The sequence below is a fragment of the Zalophus californianus genome, chromosome 10, assembly GCF_009762305.2.
Source record: "Zalophus californianus isolate mZalCal1 chromosome 10, mZalCal1.pri.v2, whole genome shotgun sequence".
In the NCBI taxonomy this organism is placed as follows: Eukaryota; Metazoa; Chordata; class Mammalia; order Carnivora; family Otariidae; genus Zalophus; species Zalophus californianus.
Window position 1 is genome coordinate 33,762,620 of NC_045604.1, and position 25,169 is coordinate 33,787,788.

General features: G+C 39.7%; 2 protein-coding genes across 16 annotated transcripts in view; both read left to right on the top strand.

Moving 5' to 3' along the window:
- The window catches only part of CR2 (complement C3d receptor 2), a 34,559-nt gene extending 17,582 nt beyond the window's left edge, over positions 1 to 16,977 (top strand). For 7 of the 10 annotated variants that reach the window (XM_027613082.1, XM_027613083.1, XM_027613089.1 and 4 more), the window contains 13 exons: positions 383 to 559; positions 639 to 729; positions 1,027 to 1,103; positions 2,089 to 2,496; positions 3,374 to 3,458; positions 3,824 to 3,906; positions 4,392 to 4,784; positions 5,837 to 6,022; positions 7,092 to 7,280; positions 7,930 to 7,953; positions 8,688 to 8,763; positions 13,356 to 13,464; positions 16,284 to 16,977. In XM_027613082.1, coding sequence (XP_027468883.1) covers positions 383 to 559; positions 639 to 729; positions 1,027 to 1,103; positions 2,089 to 2,496; positions 3,374 to 3,458; positions 3,824 to 3,906; positions 4,392 to 4,784; positions 5,837 to 6,022; positions 7,092 to 7,280; positions 7,930 to 7,953; positions 8,688 to 8,763; positions 13,356 to 13,449 — 1,883 coding nt within the window. In that variant the 3' untranslated portion in view covers positions 13,450 to 13,464; positions 16,284 to 16,977. Of the gene's footprint in view, positions 1 to 382; positions 560 to 638; positions 730 to 1,026; positions 1,104 to 2,088; positions 2,497 to 3,122; positions 3,300 to 3,373; positions 3,459 to 3,823; positions 3,907 to 4,391; positions 4,785 to 4,962; positions 6,023 to 7,091; positions 7,281 to 7,929; positions 7,954 to 8,687; positions 8,764 to 13,355; positions 13,465 to 16,283 lie in introns of those variants that run through there. The other 3 variants (XM_027613090.1, XR_003523294.1, XM_027613086.2) reach the window with 3 other exon arrangements.
- Positions 16,978 to 20,837: 3,860 nt separating this feature from the next.
- The window catches only part of CR1L (complement C3b/C4b receptor 1 like), an 80,171-nt gene continuing 75,839 nt past the window's right edge, over positions 20,838 to 25,169 (top strand). For 5 of the 6 annotated variants that reach the window (XM_027613093.2, XM_027613094.2, XM_035722424.1 and 2 more), the window contains exon 1: positions 20,838 to 21,021. In XM_027613093.2, the coding sequence (XP_027468894.2) occupies positions 20,904 to 21,021 (118 nt within the window). In that variant the 5' untranslated portion in view covers positions 20,838 to 20,903. Of the gene's footprint in view, positions 21,022 to 21,452; positions 21,819 to 25,169 lie in introns of those variants that run through there. The other variant, XM_035722427.1, reaches the window with a different exon arrangement.

Here is a 25,169-nt window from a genome sequence, read left to right on the forward strand (position 1 = left end):
TAACATCTCCCCTCCACTGTTATTTCATTTTGTGGAAGTATCCTTGGGGGAAAAGCATTAGGGATCACTAAGTTGCCTCATTCTTTAGGGAAAAAAATGTTGTTTCAATAGTAATTTTTTTAAGGGAAGTAAACAAAGCCCCTGCCCCAGGGATATATCCCATTAAACACATAGGAGAGCATTCCTTAAAAAAAGAAGAGACAGGAGAAGAGTTAGAGCCCTGAGTAGGAACTGAACAAAGTCTGCAGCAGCCGAAGTACAGAAACGAAAAACAGATGAACCACTGATCTAAAATTACCCAAAACCGAGCTACGCGTTAATGATAATTTCTTTGCTTGTTTCTTTCTGTTGTTTATATAAGAAAAATTTTCTTTTCCTTTAGGGTGCCAAGCCCCTCCTACAATCCTCAATGGGCAAAAGGAAGATGGACACATGGTCCGCTTTGACCCAGGAACATCTATAAAGTACAGCTGTGACCCTGGCTATGTGCTCGTGGGGAAAGAATCCATACGTTGTACCTCTGAGGGGGTGTGGACACCCACTGCCCCCGAATGCAAAGGTGCCAGGCTTTGAATGTAGATGTTTTATGTTTTTGAGGTTGCTTTGAGCTGATTTCTCATCCAGGTCTCTTTTCTTAGTGGCAGAGTGTGAACCTATAGAAAAGCAAGTCTTTAAGAAACCCCAGGATCAATTTGTTAGACCAGATGTTAACTCTTCTTGCGACGAAGGGTGAGTGAGGGCTGTCTCAGCCTGACCCAGGTCTGGTTTATCAGGGCACACTACAAGCTCTGTTGTCTGTGTTTATCTCAAAGAGCCTTCCTTGTCACCTGTTCGCAGAAGGGTTGATTGCGCTATTGTTGCGTGCGTGGAAACGCTGCCTATGTGATGAATGGATGGTGCCGATGCTGTCTACATATTTGTCCCTATTATTTCTTGTCCTAAAAGTGGCGAGTCTGCTTTGCACCAACAGCTCTGCTTAGCTTAGTGGTCACAAGATGGCAAAATGATATGACTCTTTGTCCCTAGGTACCGGTTAGGAGGGAGTGTTTATCAGAAGTGCCAAGGAGCGATTCCTTGGTTTATGGAGATTCGTCTTTGTGAAGGTGAGTAGCAAAATTGATGGAGGACCTAAAACTGTGAGATGTACCCATTTCCTGGGAGATTTCTGTTTGAGGCCATATTATGGGAATACGACTATTAGATTCTGTTCGATTAACTTTGTCAACAGTTCTAGTTGCACAGTTTTGCTGTCTTTCTGCTGTCACCTCCTTCTACTTCATAGCATGCCAATCAATTTAAATGTATTCACTTTTTGATTCTCTTTTGTGATTTAGCAGTTTAAGGATAATGAGGACAGTGAGTATATGAGCAACCATCCTTAATTTGGGGAACGCTATAGTTTAGTGGAGAGAGAGGGGATTGGTGTGGGATCTGAACTCAGATTCTGTTTCTATTGCTTCATTTGAGCTGGGGCAATTTTATGTAACTACTTGGAAATTCCAGCCTCTTATCTGGAAAGTTAAACTGAGACTCCAGACTTCAGAGTTATTAAAATTAAATGGTACTATCCCTACTTTGTAGATGAGAAAATCACCTGTCAAAAGTAGATGCTCTATTGACAGCGATTCTTGGCTAACCTATCCTATCACCTCAGCACAAGATGGTACTCAAAAAAGCTTAATTCTACCCTTCCCCATGCCTTTTATTCACTTATTGGTTCTTTTAAAAAACAATGATTTTAACTACCAATTTACTACTAGACTTCACTGCCTCACAATATGATACTGATGAACATGTTCACTTTTAACAAAGATTTCCATTAGAAAAGTCTTTGCTATGATATCTGTTTAAATCGAGTTTTACATACATAAGGAGCTTTGATGCTAACTCTTATCATCAAAATTCATCCATATCTTCCAGGAAACCTGATAACAACAGTTTCATAACCAGCTTCATTTCTCTTCTTTGGTGTCTTCATTTCTCTTCTTTGGTGTCACTTCATCTTCTCTTCTTTGGTGTCTCTTCATTTTCTCTTCTTTGGTGTCTAATACTGGAGCAAAATTCTACAGTAAATTCTCATCTCTCCAGAAATCATCTGCCCACCACCTCCTGCCATCTACAATGGGAAACACACGGGGAGTTCCTCAGGAGATATTCTATATGGAACCACGGTCACCTACACATGCAACCCTGGGCCAGAAAGCGGAGTGGAATTCAACCTCATTGGGGAGAGCACCATCCGTTGTATAAGCAATGACCAAGAGAGGGGCACCTGGAGTGGGCCTGCCCCTGTCTGTAAACTCTTCCTCCCTGCTGTTCAGTGTCCACCTGCCCAGGTTGCAAATGGATACAAGATATCTGGCAAGGATGCCCCATATTTCTACAATGACAGTGTGACATTCAAGTGTAATCATGGATTTATTTTGAAGGGCAGCCATCAGATTCGTTGCAAAGCCGATAGCACCTGGGATCCTGAAATACCAGTTTGTGAAAAAGGTAAAGACCCAATGGGGGAAAATGAGGTATTTACTTATTTATTCTTGTTTATTAGCTTGAACCCAAAACTAGAGTTGTAGAAAAAGGCAAAGGTGCACAGATTACTATCCCATTTCTTCCATTCTGTGATGGAATGTCCTATGTGTTTTTGTATGTTCTTCATGTAAATGCCCCCTTGGATTTGGGATATATTCAGGGTAGATAATGAGAGGGACTTTTTATTTTTTTTCAAGTTTTTATTTAAATTCCACTTAGTTAACATACAGTGTAATATTAGTTTTAGGTGTAGAATTTAGTGATTCAACATTTCCATACAACACCCAATGCTCATCACAAGTGCCCTTCTTAATCCCTATCACGTATTTCACCCATCCCCCACCCACCTCTCCTCTGGCAACCATCAGTTTGTTCTCTATAGTTAAGAGTCTGTTTCTTGGTTTTCGAGAGGACCTTTTTAAAGGTGACTGGTTCCTGCAAAAGAGCAAAAAACATTTGGTAATTAGAGCTTCATAATTTTTGGCTTAAAAGTTTCAGATTGTCTGCTGTCAAATGTTGTATACTTAATGTTCTTGAGTATATATTTCTTTTTTTCTTGTTGGTATTTATGTGGGGAGTTTTCTCTTCAGGCTGCCAGCCACCTTTTGGGCTCCAGCATGGTCAGCATACAGGTGGAAATAGGGTCCTCTTTGTCTCTGGGATGACTGTAGACTACACCTGTGACCCTGGCTACTTGCTTGTGGGAAACAAATCCATTCACTGTATGCCTTCAGGAAATTGGAGTCCTTCTACCCCTCGGTGTGAAGGTACTTTCAGTTGCAGAGTTGTTTTTCTCTATGATATCAGGCATGCATAAATAATTCAAACTTTGCTCTTCTAGAAGCACCATGTCAGCCTGTGAGAGATTTTCAAGAGCCTCCCATTCATTCACATGTGATACCAGTCAATATATCCTGTCAAGATGGGTAAGTATGAGATGGTCCATTCTGAAAAGGGGTCTCCACCTCATTTTGTACATTAATTCTGTCCTCAGCTTGTCTTAGTGACTCCCTCTAGAGGTCTCTCATTGTCACACTCACAGGGCATATGAGGTTCCAAAGGTCTAATTAAGTTAATTTCTCTGACTTTTCAGTCCTTTCTTGACATGGAAATGACTTTGCTATGGAAAACTCTATGTCTAAAGTAGTTTTCTTACTTGGAGGGTCAAGAGTTTTAGCTCCTTGTCTGCCAAAGCTCTTATTTAGAAGTGCCCCTGTATCTGTGGTTTGAGGAAGCTAGGTTGCAGAGATGTGATACTGGGAAGAGGAAATGCATTACATTCTCTCTGTAGGTACCGGTTGACAGGACATACTTATCAGAAGTGTCAAGATGCTGAGAATAGGGTTTGGTTCCAAAAGATTCCACTTTGTAAAGGTAAGTTAGAAAAAAAAAATTGTCATTGGGGTAGTAAGGGGTTAGAGAGGGAAGGCCACTGAAGAACTAGCCTTATAACTACCTCAATAGTCTATGTGTTCTGTCTCATTGTACATAAGACAAATCTTTCCGTGTTTGGTCAGCACTGGCACTGGGAAAAAAAGTGGTCAAGTAGGAACTGAGTGTTTACTATATATCTGCTCAAGATTTAAGAAAAAACTATATATATGGCCTTTATTTCTAGTTTATGGGAACATAGCTATATTTATTCCTCTCATAATACTTTGTTTTCTGAATTTTTTTGGAATAAGTATGTATAATTTAATAACGCTGTTTTAAAGGAAGTATCACCTGGGTTCTAAAAATCTAAATTCTTGTATGGTTACATGCAGTACAAGCAGTTGCCTAGTTTCCTTTGTGCCTGACTGAAGACTGTCCACCTTGGTGTGCTAGCTGAAGCAGAATTTCCTAAATCTCTTCTGCAGTAATTCACTGTCAGCCTCCACCCATGATTGACCATGGAAGGCCCAGGGGCGTGATGGCAGAACCCTTTCTATATGGAAATGAAGTCTCTTATGAATGTGACCAAGGATTCTCTCTTCTGGGAGAGAAAAATATACGATGCATAAGTGATTCTGAAGGACATGGATCTTGGACTGGACCTTCCCCAAAGTGCTTAAAATCTCTGCCTGTGATTCACTGCCCTAGCCCAGAAGTCAAACATGGGTACAAGCTCAACAAAACTCGTTCCTCATATTCCCACAATGACACAGTGTATGTCGCCTGCAATCCTGGCTTCATCATGAATGGCAGTCACGTGATTAGGTGTCATACCAATAACAAATGGGTGCCAGGTGTACCGACTTGTATCAAAAAGGGTAAGATATTTTAAGGAATAAGGGATGGGGTGTTGCCCAGAATGAAGAAAAAGGGCTTTGAAATTGCACTGACCATTCAAACTACAGAAAAGCATGTAAAAGTGAAGGCAATCACATTGTTTTACAAGATACCTGCCTTGTCTTCTCATCTGATTTTTTTTATCCCTTCCCTTTCTAGGTATGCTGAGCAAAAGTACATGAGAAGATAATGGTTAACTTCCAAACTGATGGAGTCTCTAAAATTTATTCTTTTTACTAATTTATAATTTAAAAAAACACTCATACTTTTGGGGAGGGCAAGTGTTTGGCAATAATATTGCTTGATAATTTGATATTTAAGGCTGTGAAACCAGCCAGAAAGAGAACTTTGGGTTTGTGGAGATGAATGTTGCCCTTCAAACCCATCGAATTGTGTTTCTTGTCATTATGGTTGTCATTCAGCAGTTATTCCTGTCGGTAACTATCTACAACAGAGGCTGCCAATCGGTGCCCCAAGAACTGAATTCAGCTCACCAGAATGGTTTTCTTTGGCTAGCACAGTAGTCTCATCCTAAGTGAAACCCATCCGCACAGCCCAAGATAAACAGTGAATGTGTAATACAGTGAGGACCCCTTTGCTTTCCCGAAAGACACCTGTATCTTGAACCAGGCAATGGATGTCATTTTTAGGACAGATGCTCTCTGATTTGTCATATCTGGTGGCTTCACTTCCTGGTTCCAGAAGGCATTGGAGTGTAAGACCCCTAAACTATACCCCTTTGCTATTGAAAGGGAAAAGAAAAGAATACTATTACCTGATAGATTACAATCGTGGGCCACGACCATTGATGTTTCATTATGCTACTTTTGACATTTCTTCAGATCTCATATGATATATGTAGGTGATGCAAATTTCTGTCCAGTGCTACTTGGTTTAGGTGGAATGAATATTTCTTGTTACCAATTAGTTGGCTTGTTTCCTACCTTCTTTCAGTATTGCTGTCACCCACAGATAGTGTTGGCTATATGTTCCTTTGTGCTAAATTAAAGATCCTTTTTTATTGGTGTCTAAGCTTCCTTAGGATGTCAACCTCCACTTAAGATACCCAACGGGAATCATACCGGTGGAGATATAGTTCGATTTTCTCCCGGAATGTCAATCCTATACAGCTGTGACCAAGGCTACCTGCTTGTGGGAGAAGCACTCCTTCTTTGCACACATGAGGGAACCTGGAGCCAATCTGCCCCTTATTGTAAAGGTGTGGTGTCTATTATTCTCCTGTTTTTTTTTATTCAACTGTCTCTGAAATAGATATTCAGTTAGGTATTTCAACTTAAAATAACCAAATAAATGCATTAATTGGATCATTTAATTAAATGCATTTCATTGGATTGATTCAATTGGATGAATACATTAATTAGTCTGAATACCACAAAATAAGCTACACCCTAAGTCATTTTTTTCTTATCTGAGGGGTGATCACTTATGTAGCCCTTTAAATATAGAAAATTGAAGTACTTATACCAATTAAACAACTAAAGTGCAGGTTGAATTAACCTGTGGTTGTAGTTATGATAAGAGTGCATTTGACAAAATACTGATAAAAAGCACATGATCTTGTCAGTATATTTCCTCTACGTGGTGGTGGAATTAGGGGTATATTTTTTTATAAAACTTCAGAATTTCATTTTCATTAACATAAACACTGCATATGAAATAGGAAGAGTGAGTTAATATCTAATATTTGTCAAGCACTTTTTACTAAATGCCAGAAATTGCACACAACATCTTACGTGCGTTATCTCATTAATCTTCCTGAGAACCAGATGAAGTTGGTGCCATTATTATTCCTATATGACAGATGAGGTCTTGGTAGAGTGGAGAGATTTGTAACCGACCCAAAGTCACATAGCTGGGAAGTCCTAGAGTCATGATTCAAATCCCAAACCTCCCGCTATTGCCCCCTATGGTGTGAGATGAAAGGAGAAATGAGGAAGTATGTTCCATATGGACAATTATAGAATAACAGTGGAACAGATGAAACAGTCATTAAGAATTCTTAATATCACCCATTCAGCCTTTACCATTTCTCGAAGAGGCCATTAAAATTATCCAACATTATTAGTTTAGAAACTAAAGCCCAAAGAAGGAAAATAATCTGGCTTAAATTACCTAGAGGTAATTGAGATGGATGGTTGACACAGAGACTTTCCTTACTGAGAATGAACCAAGTTGGTTTCGTAAACCTTTCCATTCAGGGCAGTATCTACTTCCTTGAGAAAAGGCTAAAATATGACCCAGCTTCAATGAGCTTTCTTTCATTTCAGAGGTAAACTGTAGCTCCCCAGAGTATATGAATGGAATCCAGAAAGGGCTGGAGCCTGGGAAAATGTATCAGTATGGTGCGATCGTCACTTTGGAGTGTGAAGAGGGTTATACCCTGGAAGGCAGTCCCCAGAGCCAATGTCAGGATGATCAGGGATGGAACCCGCCCCTGGCTGTCTGCAAATCACCGGGTAACAGCAAAAGGCTACTCTGCTCATACTTGTCTCACTGGAGAGAAGAAGAGTGAGGAGTATCCATCAATGTTAGGGACTTCTAGGTTTTAAAATGATGTGGGTCTGTGACCAGTGCTACAGTAACAGACGAATTTGAAGTTAGTGGTCTATTCTAGAAAAAGCAAAACTTTCTGAGGATGAGGGAAGTAAAGAAGAAAATAAAGGGAGAGGAGTACCAACCTACAAGATGCAGAACTAACAACCTTACATTTTGAAAGGAGTTGTTACTGAGATTTCTCTTGCTGAATCTTGGATTTATAAGTACTTAACCAATTTGACAGGGACCTCCAAAAAATATGCTGAACAACCTATTGTAACAGTTACTACTTGCATTCTAGCCTGAGAAATCTCTGATTATAAAGTTGAGTATATTGGCTTTTTTCATTCATGAACTACCCCAACTTACTGTGTTATTTTTTTAAACATCCAGTGAATTGTTACATAAAAAATGAAGAGTGCGTACAATGCAGGGTCCCAATACATCTTTTTAAATAGATTTTGAGAGAAAGGAGCTGAGTGTTGTCTTTGGGGATATTACCATGGGACTTTGGGCTGCACTGAAGTATGCAACTAGACTAATATTTTTGTGATTTTGTATTCTCCTTAGCTTCACTTGCTCCTCTTCTTAGTGGTAAGTTTTCTTAAATATTTGAATTAAATTTCTAATGATGTTTTAGAAAATATATATATATACACACACACACATATATATATATATATATATATACACACACATCAAATTTGAGGCCCTATATCCTGCCTGTTATTTTCGTTTTTCACTTTAACTCCTAGGAAATTATCCTTTTTGGTGTCTTAAAGCTCTTTTAATACGTACTTCATATTACAAGCTGACACTTTTGGATAGAGTTGAATAAATAATTTAAAAAGCCAACTATTCCCAGTTTTTCTATTGAAAGTTGAGTTTATATTAACTTTTGATCTTTTGCATGATTTGGTACTATCAAACAGGCTGACTTATTCTGCAACAGCAAAATATATTTTCCAACTGAGAATTAAATGTTGTTATGCCAAGTCGTGGGAACCTTGTGTCCTGAGCTCCTAATATCACCCCAGTAACAAGAATATTATTAATAAAATTGAAAGAAACAGAAAAGCTCAACAGAAACTTGACTGGAGCCCTGTGGTCAAACGCTTGGTGCTTTAGATTAAAGGTGGACTGGATTGAATCGGAAAAAAATTAAGCCCAAGTATGATTATTTAGGAATGTAACATTATATGGCTAACAAAGGATAAGTATAAAGTCCCATAACAATTTCCCCACCACTAGGAATAGCCCCACAATTACTTCAAAACAACATAGGTCACAATTGTCTGGCATTTGATACTTGCTGTTTTGTTTTCTAGGTCTTTCTGCAGGTTCACTTCTTCTTGTATTCTTGATTGGTGTCACCTTATACACAATATTAAAACACAGAGAATGGTAAGTTCAGTGCATGCTTGACCAAAGGGCACAAAAGGTTTTGGCTTCTTGCCTGAAACTAAACTCAGAAGCACAAGTCATATGACATGAACATTGTAGTGTGGAGTAAGAGATCTTGTGCCATATAGAAGGAAGCCCTCTCTGTGAGAACTTAAAAAATATCAAGCACTTATTTTATTTGAATGATGTTTATTCAGATGATATATATTAAAAAATCTAGAAAATTAAAATTTTAAAAATCCCAGTGGTAACAACTGCAGATATTTTGGTATATTCCTATCTGATCTTATATTCCTTCTCTTTTTCTCTTTTTAACTGAAATTTTGACATGATAGTCCCCTGCTTTAATTTCTTTAATTTGGCTTTTGTCTCTTGTGTCTCTATATTATGTTTTCTTTTTAATTATGTAATAGTATATTGTTCTATGTAATTCTGTATCGTGGAAATTTTAGGTTGCCTCCACATTTATTTTGATAATAAATAAAGATACAAGAGACACCTTTGAATAAAACTTTTTCCACATTTACTTATTTCTGTAGCATAAATGTCTAGAATTACTAAGGGTAAGAGTATGAACATTTAAGATGCCTAATCAGTATTGCCAAAGGACTTTCCAGAAAGTATGTTCTAATTTGACCATATGTCAAATAGTTAATATATTTTGAGATGTTGTGTTTCTGGACTTCTTTTCCAGCTGTATTGATTTGTCCTCCCATCACAAATTACTTTGTGTTTAATTACTATAGCTTTCTACTATTATATGGTAGGTCAAGAATTCCTTTGCTATAATTTTTTAGGATTTTCCTTTCTATTCTCTTTTGTTTGTTCTTATCAGGTGATTTTTAGATCATTTGGCATTTCCAAAAACCATATGTTATGATTGCATTTAAGTCTATAGATTAGTCTGTGAGAAACTGACATCCTTTCTGTAATGTGTTCCCATTCAGAAACATCCAAGGCCTTTCTATTTGTTGAAGTAATCTTTTCTCTCACTTGGTTGTTGTTTTCATGACTACTTAAGTATATTACTAGGTTTCTATGTTTTGTTATGTTTTATTCAGAAATAAGATATACTTTTCTTTTTTTAACATTAATTTTTTAAAATTATTTATTTATTTATTTGACAGAGAGAGCACAAGCAGGGGGAGGGGCAGAGGGAGAGGGAGAAGCAAGCTCCTCGCTGAGCAGGGAGCCTGACACAGGGCTCGATCCCAGGATCCTGGGATCATGACCCAAGCCGAAGGCAGACACTTAATGACTGAGCCACCCGGGAGGCCCTAACATTAATTTTCTAAGTATTTTAATCTATAGGGGTGCCTGGGTGGCTCAGTCATTAAGTATCTGCCTTCAGCTTAGGTCGTGATCCTAGGGTCCTGGGATCGAGTCCCACATTGGGCTCCCTGCTCTGCGGGAAGCCTGCTTCTCCCTCTCCCACTCCCCCTACTTGTGTTCCCTCTCTCACTGTGTCTCTCTGTCAAATAAATAAAATCTTAAAAAAAAAAAAAACACAACATTTTAATCTATAAAGTAATTTTGCCATAGTAGGTTATGTGATATTTGGTGGGTACACAAAGCAAGTGGTCAAGTAACGGGGAATTTTGATCAGAAAAAAAATTTCATAGTGAAGGAAATCTTTCAAGCAAGCCTCAAGAGTTTGTAGACAAGGAGAAAAAGGCATTCCAAGTGGAAGGAGCAGTTTGAGGCTTGTCTTTCCATCAGGTATTATAGGAACTACGTAAGCAATTTGACATAACTGTGTGTGATGGTGCCTGAAGGAGAGGGTAACATAGATTTAGGTATAGGGATGGCCTAAAAGACCCCTCTGACCCATAAACCCTGTGTCAGAATATTCTGATAAGTGCAAAGGATACCATTTTAGCAAATGAGACCATCAGGAAACAGCCTGGGAGTGTTTTGTGTGCATAGGTTCTTGAATCTCTGCACATGCTAGTGTTAGAGAAGATGATCAGGTGAAGCCTTACCAAGTCTCAGGTAACTTCCAGTGGGAGATGACCAAGTCATGTCACCCCAGACATGTCACCCATAAATGCCAGCAAAATTACTTTATTTTTTTTTCACCAGCAAAATTACTTTAACATGCCAAGTCACCTGGCTCATGCCATCAATGCCATCTGTTACATTGTTCATAGTTGTGAAACGCCTGGTGTAGACATTGGACACGAAGGGGTTATATTGAAACTATGTCATGATGGCACCTGTGAACCTGAGGCATTTGTTCTAAGCCCCCCAGACCTGGGCACCTTGGTTCACAGGTGTCATCACAGTTGTGTCAAATTGCTTATGTAGTTCTTATAATATAAGGGTCTTAGAAGGGTCTACAATTGTGATATACTTTACACTGTAGTGTGGACCAGAAGATGTACCACATAACCCTTGTTGTGTGAATGACTTCAGGAAAAAAGGGTGTTCTATGACCAAATAACATTGGGAAGTACTACATGCTGTATTTTTCTCATGAAGAGTCACAGTGACCAAGAACATATTTAAAGTCCTATAATAAAGAAGCCTGTTTAATTTTATTTTTAAACCAGAGTTCCCCAAACTAATTGGACCGCAGAACTCTTTTTCTCCTATAATGCTTTCACATCCCAGGGAACTAATGTTTCATTTAACAGTCCCTGGGAAGTCTAGAAAGATGGGCAGGAGCTAGATCATCAAAAGCCTTGCATGCCATGACAAGGAGTTGGGGTTTATCCTGTAGGATCTTGAGCAAGGTAATAATATGTTCAGATAGTCATTTTCATCAGGACAGGCAAGACTGGGTTTTCAACCAAAGCAGCAGTGGTTGGGATTGAGAGGTATCTTCACTATTTAGAAGAGAGGATCTCCAGGATTTAATGACTTGCCAAATGCTGGGAGAAGGGGCAAAAAGAATCACTTGTGTGGAGGGGATCCAGTGGTTCACCAAAAGAGAGGGGCAGTTTTGTGGAGAAATATAAATTCAGTTCTGCCCTTTTACTTTGGGGTACCCACAATATAGGACTCAAGAGAGAGGCCTGGACTCAGGCAACATTTAACTCACATTTGAAGCCTTGGGACCAAGAAGAACAAAAATGCTATGAATAGGGATGAGAACAGGTCTCAGAAGGCCAGTAATGCTTAAAAGGGAGGAGAGGAAGAAATAGTCGGAAGTAGGAGGAGAACTAGGAAAGAGGAGTTTCAGAGAATCCAAGGGAGAAGAGAGTCTTAAGAAAAGAAAATAGGGATGTCATTTACATGGCTTTCCTCACGGGAAGTCAGAAGATAATTTTAGCTGAGTTACTAGAAATTTAGAAAGTGTGGTCTCTATCTCTTTCCTTCATGCTACTAAGTTTGTTATCAGAGGATTACACATGTAGGAAAATTGGCAAACCTTAGGAATGCCTATGAACTCAAATAATTTGATGTTCCTTGCAGATTATTAAGTTTATGAATATATCAAATACTCTATTTAAGTGCCTCCATTGATACAAACCAAACATGTACGTTAAGCTACATTCCTAAGCTTGACTCACTTATTTTATTTCCAATTTGTAACTGACTTCAATTTATTTTCTGATAGTTGATATAGACATTTGAGCTGCCTTAAATATTTCTGTAAATGAGATGAGTAATCAATCACTTAGAAATTTTGTCTAAGTAACAAAATATTTTTAAAAGCCACCCAGACATTTGAGAGACACCACTCTTAACGTACACCACTTACAACACACCTATAAGCTGACCTCTTAAATATGGTATGAGTGACATGCTCTAAGTACCTTTAGCAGAAATCTTTTTTATTCAGTAATTTTGTAATACCTTATTTCAGAGTTCTACGTGATAGTGTAATCTCATTTTATTGTCTTTTGCTAATTTTGGCTAAGCGGTTTTAGAAGCACAGTAAAGCATATGGGCTTTCTTTTTTTTTTTTAAAGATTTTATTTATTTATTTGACAGAGAGAGACACAGTGAGAGAGGGAACACAAGCAGGGGGAGTGGGAGAGGGAGAAGCAGGCTTTCCGCCGAGCGGAGAGCTCAATGTGGGGCTCGATCCCAGGACCCTGGGATCATGACCTGAGCCAAAGGCAGATGCTTAATGACTAAGCCACCCAGGAACCCCAAGCATATGGTCTTTCAATGAATAAAAGTAAAATTGTCCTCTTAAAAATTATTTCAAGCTTTTAGTGCTATAAGACTATGTAAGGATTCTGAATTTAACATCAAATATAAAAACTTCCTTTTAAGTTAGATTGAAAGACTGTCCCAAAAAAGGTAAATTTATGGTCATATCCTAAAATAAAAGCTTCTTTTTATTTTTCAAACTGAGGGTCATGGTTATAAGTCATTGAAGGTCCCAGATCTGAGGTAAAGCTACCTACTATCAACTTCTGACTTGGACACTTGGCATCCTAGTAAATTATTTTTATGGGCCTTTCCAAATAATAGGGGTTATAGCAATTATCTCATGTGATACTTTGGACAACAAAATGAATCCTTCATGAAAAGCATTTATCATGTGATGGGAATTATGGAAAATAAACAACCGTGACATGTTTGTAGTAATCATGGGCAATGAGTAAATAGTTTACTTTTTTTCTTCTTCCATTTAGCAATTATTCTACAAATCAAATCCCTCAAGAAGGAGATCTTCATTTAGAAACACGGGAAGTATATTCTATTGATCCATACAACCCAGCAAGCTAATCAGAAGACAAACTGGTATCTAATGAAATTGAAATATTTTTATTCATTTCTATGTCAAAATGTCTTCAATTTATATTTATCAATTTCATAGTGCTAAATATGTATGGCTCTATTGCACACATCTTTAGTAATCATGCACAGAAATTGCTAACTTATCTACTTCATATTGCCAATTAATGCTCCTGTTTTTTTTAATTCATTCATCCATTCAGCAAATACTAATACATATCATAATAATTAAGAATAAAACAAAAAAGAAGATGAGAGAAATATTTTGAAGAGAAATAAAGCAGAAAAAGGAGCTAGAGCATGGTAGTTGGAAGAGAAGTTCTCACTAAGAAAATGACATTTGAGCAAAGACTAGAATGAAGGAAGGAGCTAGCCTTATTGGTGGTGGAAGAACATTCCAGAAAGAACAGCAGGTGCAGAGATCATAAGGTGGTGTGTGCCTGCTGTGTTGGAAGCACAGCAAAGAGACCAGTGTGGCCTAGTATGGACTGACCAAGGGAGAGAGAGGTAGGGATGAAGTCAGAGAGATAAGGGGAGGGCAGGGGGAGGTTCATCATATAGAGTATGCTAGGTCATTGTAATGAGCTTGGTGTGTATTCTAAGATGGAAACCAAATGGAGGGTTTTAGGCAGAGAAGAGAATGATCACCTTAACTGCTGTGTGAAGAATTGAGTGTATGAAGCCAATGGTGGAAGCTGGGGAGCAATGAGGACTTTATCACAATAATCTAGGTAAGAAGTTGTGAGTGGCTACCAGCAGGCTGGCGAGAAGAGGTCAGCTTCTGTGTGTATTTTTAAGATAGTGACAAGAGGGTTTGCTGACAGTTTGTAAGGCAGAAAGCAGTGATGATGGCAGGGTTTTTTGGCCTGCTGACCAGAAGGATGGAATTGTCATTAATTAGGATGACTGACAATGTGAAAAGGCAGGATTAGGGAGAAAAACCAGGAGTTTCACTTTGGAGATGTTAGAAATGAGGTATCTAATAGGCATCCAAAGAGAAATATCAAGAAGGCAACTGGGTATACAAGTCTATGTCAGGGAATAGGTCCAGGCTGAAGACATAGATATAGGCCTTGTCAGCTTATGGATGTATGTAATAATGAGATCAAATAAGATGAGCAAGGGGATGAGAAGGGCTAGGGAAAAGTCCATGTGCCAGGCCTTGGCTTCTTTCACATCAGGAGTCATGGAGTATGACAGGGAACCAACCAAGGGGTGAAGAAGCAGCCTCTGATACAGGGGCAAAACCCGAGAGCATGGTGTGGTAGAAATCCTGTGAAGGAAGAAGTTTAAGGAAGAGGGAGTGATCAACTCTGTCAAATGCTGCTGATGGATCAAGAGCAGTAGTGAATACTGACCACTGTGTATAGCAGCACAGAATTTGTTGGTGAACTTGACAAGAACCATTTTGGTGAAGAGGAAGGAGGCAAACTCCTGATTGAAGTCAGCTTAAGAGAGAATGAAAGGAGATAAATTGGAGATCTCAACTATAGACACCTCTTTTAAGGAGGTTTTCTACAAAGAGGCAGAGGTAGAGGGAACAGATGACAAGACTAAGAGGTAAGGTCCAAAGAACTCTTCATTAAGAATGGAGACAGCCCCCAGGCTGCCATTTCCATATGCTGATGAGAATGATCTAGCAGGAAGGGGGAAATGATGATAGGAATGAAAAGGAAGAATCACTGGAGCAACATGAGGGTAAGCAAGAAGGGAGCGGATCAGACGCTCCAGTTGTGGGGGCAGAGCTTAGATTAGAGTGTGGCCTCCTTAGCAAGAGAGAAGGCAGAAGATGCAGGTGTAGACAAAGGCAGGTGGGGAACCGTGATGGCAAATGCATGTGTGGAAGGTCTCTTCTGACAATTCTGTTTTCTCAGTGGCTAGAAAACAAAACAATCACCTGAGAGGAAGATCGGGAAAGGAGATGGTAGGGATTTAAGGAGAAAGGAGAAGGCACTAAACTCACCATGAGGGTTGAAGACTGAATGATGAGGAGTATAGAAAACCTGACAGGCAACATGAAGGGTCCCCCTGAGGTCCCCAGAAGGAGTGGGGGTGAGCATTTGGAGGTTTGCCATGCCCAGCGTTGTGCTGAACATCCCTCCTGCCTTATCTCAGTTAGCCCTCACTACCGCAATGAGAGGTATTAGCCCAAGGTGAGCATATAACATCCAAGATGAGAAAACCAAAGCTAACATATTGGCCACAGTCTCAGAATCAGTAATAGGCAAAGGTTTGAATTCAAGCTCGAATCTGCCTTCAAACTGCTTTCTCCTACATAGTCTATAGAATATAAAGATACCACCGCTGCCCTCCTGGAAATCATTTTAGTACAAAAAAAAAAAAAAATAGACATATACATGTCGTAGTGTAAGAATAAGTACCACAAACAAGATACAGAAAAACTGCCGTGGTCGCTGAGGAAGAAAAGATCACCTGGTGCTGGGGAGTCATGAAAAAGTGAAAGGGAACAGGGGAGACCCGGCCAGAGTGATGTCTAAACCCAAACCGCTGGGGGATCCAAAGTAACGCTGGTACATAAATATTTGTTGAATGAATGCATGAATAAGAATGTGACTCTTGCTTTGATTTCTCCCTCATTTATTATTCTTCATATTTATCAATATAAACTTTATTATTTGCTTCAGATCGTGTTATCTGAAGAAAGGGGCCTCTTAATAGAATGATATCTTCTAAGAGGCTCTATGCTCTATTGGTTACAGCACTTAGAGTTGGTACATAGAGAACGTGAACGCTCTCATTATTTAGACTTTGAGTTGCGCCCCTGCTCTTCATGCTGCCTCCTGAACAGAAATTCTCTTTTTCAGTGTGCCTTCTTGTTTGGATCCAACTGAACATCGGTTGGGAAGAAACCATTTTAATTTCAACAAGTCTATGTGTATGGTCTCAGCATCAGTGAAATGACTTCATAAGCTAGAACTTCCCATATGCACTTATTCTCAAGCAGAACAAAGAAAGTTTGCTTGATAATAAAGATGGAAGCCCAGTTTCACTGCCACATGTTCTTCAAGGACTTTTTGAAGCCCCACCTGCCATGTGCCCGGCACCAGGCTATAGCTATAAACACATAACTCCAAAAGTATCATCATTTTAAGGAAGGCAGTAGAAAGAGCTGTCATCTTTATCTCGACTCTTCTTTTGCAATCAGCATACTCACTGTTATCATATACCTCTGGTCATAATGTGGTTTTAATTATTTAAGCCAAGTAGAGAGCATTTCATGTAGTTATGATGGGCATACTTTTGTTGAGAAATCTAATTTTATATTAATCATAGCATCTTGCTCTCATATGGTTAAACATTTCACTTTTATTTCCACTTGGTTTGAGGGCGTTTCTCCGCACAATTTTTTTTTTTCATTATGGGAGTCAAGTTTTAATTGTACGGTTTTGGTGTACAAATTCAGGCTTTGGATATTTCCTTGGCAGTTCTGGCAGAGCTTTGGTTCCTTTAAAAATGTGTATAGTAGTCACTCAAATAAATTTTATCTTTTAACAAAAACACTTGCCTTATATGATTTTTTTTCTCCTAGAGTCAATGAACTCTTGTCTTAGGGTTTTTACTTTTATGTTTTTATTTTAATTCCATTTAATTCCTGATTTAACATTTATGCATTCTGGATCTCACCACTTTGTTGTTTTAGCCAATTCTCAACCCACAAACTCAGTTCCCTCATCCTCAAGCTTTTCTCCAGCCAACACCTTTCCCCAGCCCTCTCCCACCACCCTCGAAATCCAGCTGCCAATTTTACTTGTTCTACCATTTATACTTATTGAGAAAATAAAATCTTACTCACTGGCTACCACAAATTTCTCTCACCATCTTCTCCTAGACTATGCTGTTTGGCATCTTTGGGTTTTTAAAATATATATAGAACATAAAATTTACCATCTTAACCATTTTTAAGTGTACAGTTCAGAAGTGTTAGGTATATTCATATTGTTGTCCAACAGATTTCCAGAACTTTCTCATCTTACAAAGTCGAAATGTTATATCCATTAAACAGTAACTCTACATTCCCCTCTCCCTGCAGCCCCCACCTAGCAACCACCATTCTACTTTGTTTCTATGAACTTGACTACTTTAGATACCTCATATATGTGGAATCATACAGTGTTTGTCCTTCTATGACTGGTTTATATCACTTAGTATAATGCCCTCAAGGTTCCTCCATGTTGTAGCATGTGGAAGAATTTCCTTCCTTTGTCAGGCTGAATACTACTTCACTGCATGTATAGAACACATTTCATTCATTCATCTGTCACTGGACATGTGGGTTGTTTGCACTTCATGGCTATTGTGCATAATGCTGCTATGAACAATGTTGTGCAAATAGCTTTTCATGACATTGCTTTCAATCCTTTCGGAGACATGGGGTGCCTGGGTGGCTCAGATGGTTAAGCGTCTGCCTTCGGCTCAGGTCATGATCCCAGGGTCCTGGGATCGAGTCCCGCATCGGGCTCCCTGCTCCTTGGGAGCCTGCTTCTCCCTCTGCCTCTCTCTCTCTCTCTCTCTCTGACTCTCATGAATAAATAAATAAATAATCTTCAATCCTTTCGGAGACATACCCAGCAGTGGGATGCTGTTCAGAATCTTCTATTCATTCATAATCAGTACTGTTTTCATTCCTCTAAATTAATCTGTTTGTTCACCTCGAGCTATCTACTCCATCCTACTTTCATCTCTATTCTCCTTCCTTCTCTAAGCAGATGATGAAAACATCACAGGGTAACTCACGCAACATCCTCTCCCTCCCCTACTGTCGCTTCACCCAAATACACCCGCCTCCACCCTGTATAGTTTCCTTAGCTTCTGTGAGCCTGGGGACTGTGACAGGGCTAACAGCAGAGAAGGCTGTTGTGAGCCAGGAACTAGACTTCCAAGGAATGATGGGAGAAAGCAAATGTCAGGAGATCGCTGCAAAAGAAGTAGTAATGAGTGTGTGTTCTGATAGCATGTGATGTGAGGCTGGGGAGTCGGACCTTCTATTCCCTTTTCCTCAGCCTACTATGCTCTGGCTTCTCCTTCCATTTCTCTCTGGAGAATAACTTAAAAGGACAATATCAGATCTTTGAGAGACTGGTATTGGATAAATTAAAGAGATGTGGTAAGGGATATGATCAAAGTAAATATTTCTTGCAACAGAGTCTTGTGAGAGAGGCTCGTGGAAACTGCTGGAAAATGAGAAACATACCTGGCCTTTGGAGCACTGCCCTTTCTTTACTAGTGAGGATAGGAGCTGAGACCTGAGTATGAGGGACAAATGAAGTAAAACCATATTCTAGAATGTTTTTGTGAGCTGAGGCTATACACGCTGAGTGGTAGAGGTTTGCTGGATTGTGGTCTCCATTAATGAAGCTGCACTGAGGAGAGGGAGAGTAGTTCTCCACCTTGAGCATCTTTTCCCCACCATGAATCATAGCTATGCACGGAGGAGAAAAGGGCTCACACGTTTACTAAAATATCTGTTATGATACCTTCCCGCCCCTTCCCTTCCTCTCCTCTCTACAGCGTGTGACATTTGCAATTACTCCTCTCCACACAGCTCATTACAACTCTTGCTGTTTACACACAACTGACTCTGGTTTTATCTAATTTTTAAATCTGGGGTCCTTATCTTAGGGGCCACAGACCTCCAAAGGTTCATGGCTAGAACTAGATTTCAGTATAAGCCGTTTCCTTTGTGATCCTAGGTACTCTATTTTATGCATTAACAAATTAATTCTGAGAAGGGGTCCATAGGCTTGACCAAAGAAGCAAAGGGGTCCACCATACACAAAAATATCAAAAATCCATGAACCACATCCAAATGTTTCCATCCTGATCTTCCTATCATTTATTCTACATATTCTCACTTAACAGTTCCTGAGATTTTGACTCTCTTCCACCCATTTCCTTTTCAAAGGGCCTATTGTTTGACTTTTCTGGAAGTCCAGTTTCATAATCAACAAACTATATTCCCAATCTTTTCCTAGAATATTCCCATACTCCCTAGCTCTCACTAAATCTCCACCTGTCTCATGCCCAAGTCTTTCTCAGTTAAAAAAAAAAAAAGTCCTTTGACACTCTCCCTTGCTCAAGTGACCCTCTCTCTCTCTCATATGTTTCTTATTGTAACAAGTTACCTTGTAGCCAAAAATGACTCAGATTTATTCTTTTACAAGCCTGGAGGTCACAAGTCCAAAATGAATCTTACAGGGCTAAAACCGAGGTATTGGCAGGACTGGTTCATTCTGAAGGCTCCGGGGAGAATCTGTCCCTTGCCTCTTCCAGCTTGTAGAGGTGGCTGTCATTCCTGGGCTCGTGGCAGCAAGTCCCCAATCTCACCTTCAGTTACTACCTTCTCCCACTCTGATCTAGTGCCTCCCTCCATAAGGCCCTCTCTGATTACACTGCCCACCCAGATGATCCAGGATCATCTCCCATCTCAAAAGCCTTAATTTAATCACATCTACAAAACCCCTGTTGCCACGGAAGATAACATAGTCACTGGCCTGGGAATTAGGATGTGGACATCTTCGGGGGCCATTATTCAGCCTACCACACACACCCCCATTTCTCTCATCCTTGAATGCTTAACCCCCTGCTCCAGATTTTTTTATTTCAATAAATGGCACCATCATTCATTTTGAATCCCGAGGCTCACTACTGCTTCCTTTCTTTTCCTCACCACTAACTTTAAGAAAGGAAGTAACCAAAATCCAATGCATGAATAAGTTTTGTTCATTCTGTCTCCGACTTCTTAATTGTCCACTTAATCTCCAGTCAAAGCCACCATCAAATCTCACCTGGATGATGGCAAAATCTCTTTGCTGGTCAGCTCCATTCACTGTTGCCTTATTCCAATCCAGTCCCCCCGTAGTACAGACAACTCTATTTTTAAAATGGAAATCTGATTAAGTCACTCTGTTTTAATTTTTTTTCCCCAATGGCTTGGTATATCTCAATTCAATATAAAGGAATTGGTTCTTCATATCTTCTATACACGGCACATATTGCCCAGAATTGTGGCTTTAACGCAGAAAGCAGGCATTTCGTTCGCTGACCTACCCACGCGGATTCCTGCAAAGGGGAAAAGTCACGCAGGGGCGTTTGAAAGCTGAGCTGTAAGAATCCACCACCTTTATCCCGAGCCGCCCATCCTCCGCGCGGACTATATCAAGGAGACGAAGCATCGCCAAATTTAGCTCCTGCAGACGGGTCCCTAAGGTGGTCGGTGGGAGCCAGATTCGCTGGAAACAATGCAAATTAGAAGTAAACAAGACCTCGCCCATTAAGGGGAAGCTGCGGTCAAAGGCTTCCGTCCCGGCCTCCCCGCCGCGCTCCCCAAACTCTGGTGAAAAGTGCTTTGTCTCTCTCACCTCTTCGCCTCGTTCCCTGCGCTTTCCTTCGAGGTCGCACCTGCTTACTCGAGGTGCCTGGGGAGGATGGGAGCGTCTTCTCGGAGGAGCCCGCAACCTCTCCGGCCGCCGGCGCCCCCCATTTCCTGCTCCGGAGGAACCCTCCGAGCGGTTCTGGTGCTGCTTGCGCTGCGGGACGCCTGGGGTGAGACGCGGGGCTGGCCTCTCGGGGCGAGAAGGCAGGTGGGCTCTGGGATCCGCGCTTGTGCCGGGACCCTGGTGGCTTCTGGGTGAGCGTGGAGTTGCCCTCTGCCAGGGGCTTGTGTGGTGCCCGCGCCGGAAGCGCGCAGGTGCTCGGCGGGTGCCGCTGGAAATACCCCCTTTTGTGTGTTAACAAAGACCCGCTGGAGCAGAGCTAGTGCTGATCCCAGCGAAAGAAAGGGTAGTGGGAAATGCGACTAACTTGGGTTCCTTTTTTTTTTAAATTTTTTATTGTTGTTAACCACCATACATTGCATCATTAGTTTTTGATGTAATGTTCCATGATTCATCGTGGTTCTAATCTCAGCAAGTTCGTAAGTGCCAGGAAAGTTACTACAGCTGTCCGAGTCTGTTTCCTCTTCTGTGCGGTGGAAACACTGATTTCTACCTCGTGGTGTTGTTACTTGAATGGCATAAAGCGTGTCGTGGTCTAACACAGAGCCTGTCACTTAATCAAGTTCTGTCTCCCAGCCGTTACGTCTGCACTTGGTTCACCAGGGTGTTTGGACAAGCTGTCCTGGGGGTGCAGTTCTCACCTTAAACTGCCCTGCATCATACTGAATTCACCCCATTCACACCCCAAACCACCACAGCCACTTACTGAAAGCCTTCATTAACACAACTCCCATGGCGGCACTTGGGGTTAGAAGGGCCCGGGAAGCTCCGGAGCCCTCGCTGTAACTAGCTGCAGACAGAAGGAAATGTACAGATGTTTACACAGTGTGGCATTTTCGTCATGTGGTGAGTACAAAATAACGCCCATTACAACTATTTGGAAATTTGGTGGTGGCATCTTCCCTCCCTTCCTTCCTTTGAAATAGGTGAACATCTTCATTTAGAATCCTTCTCTTATTTTTGGTCTTCCAAGAAGTCTTAGTTGCTTGGATTCATTGGTAACATCTTAGTTGAAATGACGGTCTTAACTGTTTTTGTCCGGCCTCTTCTTGACAACTGATTTTGTTTTCCACTGTCGCTAGACATTACGAATTCATTATTTGATTGTGCCTTCTGTTCTAAGAGAGGAAGGAACAAGGAAAAACCAAGTTTCCACAAAAGTTGTTATTAAGCGTCTGCCTTCTGCTCAGGTCATGATCACAGAGTCCTGGGATCGAGTCCCGCATCCGGCTCCTTGCTCCTGCTTCTCCCTCTGCCTGCCATTCCCCCTGCTTGTTCAGTCTCTCTTTTTCTCTCTCTGACAAGTAAATAAATAAAATCTTTTTAAATAAGTAATTAATATTTTATCTCCTTAGACATTGTAAAGTAACCTGTCAGGAGAAGAAACGTGATAAAACCTAAAGTTTTATTTTCAGAAGAGAGGCATGCCAAGTAAATTAAGCAATCTGTTGTCAATGCTTAGAAATGTTTGTGGACATCTTGAGTATCTGGTCCTCTTCTTACTGGAACGTTAATTGCAAAAAATATACGTTTACTAAGGTTATCATAATAAGTTCAAAATGTGAAACAGCTAAACTATCTAGTAATTTACTTGCCAAAGGAATGCAGACACAGAAAGTGCTGACGGAGTGTTGACCAACTTTGGACTTTATGAGAGAGCCGTGTCTTCAAGGTGCATGCATATGGAAGTTGGGTGGTGGGGTTTTGTGAAATCTCCTTAATTGGGAGGTCAGGGTTCTGGTTTCTTTCAGCCTCTGCTACTTAGTAGCTATGGGCCTCTGGCCCAGCAAGTCAATAAATTCCCTGAGTTTCGGTGTCCCTGTGTATAAAATGAACATAATTGACATCCGGCAATCTGAGAGGATTACTGTGAAAAGCAAATGAGGTAGTGTATGTGACAGTGTTTCGAAACCTGAAAATCCCCACGAAGATCTATGAAACCATGAGTAGGAGGTTCCCTCAAGAGAGTATAAAGGCCACCACATGACTGAAAAGGGGGACATCTCAGCTTCAGTGATCAGAGAAGGCTGAGTGGGAAGGAGCATGGATTTAGCAACGCTTAAGGAGTGAATCCAGAAATGATTGGGAAGGCTGATTCACAGCGGTAGTTATTTTACACAAATTGGCTTCTTAAGCCAACTAGGACCGTGTAGAATATAGGGCAGCCTCTGGCGCCCTCACCTGGTCCTTTGGTGAGATCCACTCTGTTGCCCAGCTGTATAAAAATGCAAGGGAGAAAGGGAAAGGCCAGGGGCTTTCTGTGATTTGCCACCTATTTCGGTTCACATAATGCTCAGATGAGCAGATTTATGGTTTATATTACCTGGTTTTATCTAACGTAACCTTTATGATTGGACAACTAACTTCAAAGTTTTTCTGCATAGAAACAGAATGAAGATAATTCTAATAAGGCCAACTTAAGCAAACGAGAAAAAGGCATAGCTGATAACACCTTCCACACACACACACAGGCATCCACACACATCCAGGCCCTTTGTCAGAGACATGAAGAGGAAGAAACATTGTCAGTCTAATCACAAGTGACCCAGGGCAAAAGCAAAACAATTCAGAAAATATCAAGACTAGGGTGCCTGTGTGGCTTAGTTGGTTGAGCGACTGCCTTCGGCTCAGGTCATGATCCTGGAGTCTCGGGATCGAGTCCCGCGTCGGGCTCCCTGCTCAGCAGGGAGTCTGCTTCTCCCTCTGACCCTCTTCCCTTCTCGTACTCTCTATCTCTCATTCTCTCTCTCTCAAATAAATAAATAAAAAAAAAAGAAAATATCAAGACTAGTTGAAATGATAGCTTTACATCCCCTATTATGAACAGGGAAACTCATTGTGACTATTTTGTCCTTGTAGATGTTAATAAATGAACATATTAAATCATCATGATTAGCAAAGCATTTGAAATGTTTATTTTATCTCTCATATTTTTAAAATTTCTGTTTATATATAATACATGATATTACATGTGTTTATAAATACAAAATTACTAAATATGGATATTTAAATATATTTAATATTTTACTATACATAATATGTTATATGTATACATTACATTATATTTATTTAGATGAAATGACATGTTACAATTTGTTATAAAATTAACATATATAATTGCATTATATATTATATATAAAAGCTTTATAGGCTATATAATAAAAATATAATTTAATATATAGTATTAAGTTGGTATAGTTTATGTGGTTTCTAATTTATAATATACATTAATCTGTAAAATACATTATATAATATATATTGTAATATAATAAATTAATATGTTATATATAACATACCAAATTATATATTAGAATACATATTATAGATTAAATTAGATTATATACTATACCAAATATAATATATAGTATACTAATATTATGAATATATAAAGATTTTTAAACATTAAATATACATATATAAAATTTTTGAAAGTGCATGCTCTTTTTTTCTTTAACTGATAGAGGTGTTTAAATAAAACACTTGCAGATCTTTTCATAAAAGAGTAGAATAGGCAGAATGGAGAGCAGAGTGTACTCCAGGTTGATGGTTTATGTTTGAACAAGCACGTGGAAATAATAATAAGTAAATTGTGCTTCTAGCACAGAATAAATCCATCTGACTTGTGTGGAAAGTTTGAATCAGGAGTATTTCCAAGTGGACTGTGTCACCCAAGACAAAAACCACAATGAGATGACAATATACACGCATTAGAATAGCTAAAATGTTAAAAATTGACCATACCAAGTGTTGGCAATAAGAGGAAGTAACTGGAATCACCGCCCTGGAACCACTTTGGACAGCAGTTTGGCAGTTTCTTAAAGCGCTAAACACAAATGTATCACAGGACTGAGCATTTTACTCTTAGTTATTGACTCAAGAGAAATGAAACATCTGACCACACAGAGACACAGGGCATGGATTTTCATAGTGGTTTTATTTGTATTAGCCAACAACTGGAAACAATCCAAATGACATTCAACAGCCAAATAGGCAAACTAAATTAAGGGGTATTTGTACAACTGAGTATCACCCAGGAAAAAAGAAATAATTTTTTATATATGCAACAACCTGGATGAATCTCAAAATAATTATTCTGTGTAAAAGCTAGACCAGCAAAAGGGAAGAAAAGTACAAACCAAGTGAGGTGGTTTATATGAAATTCTAGAAGGTCAAATCAATCTGTATTAAGAGGAAGCA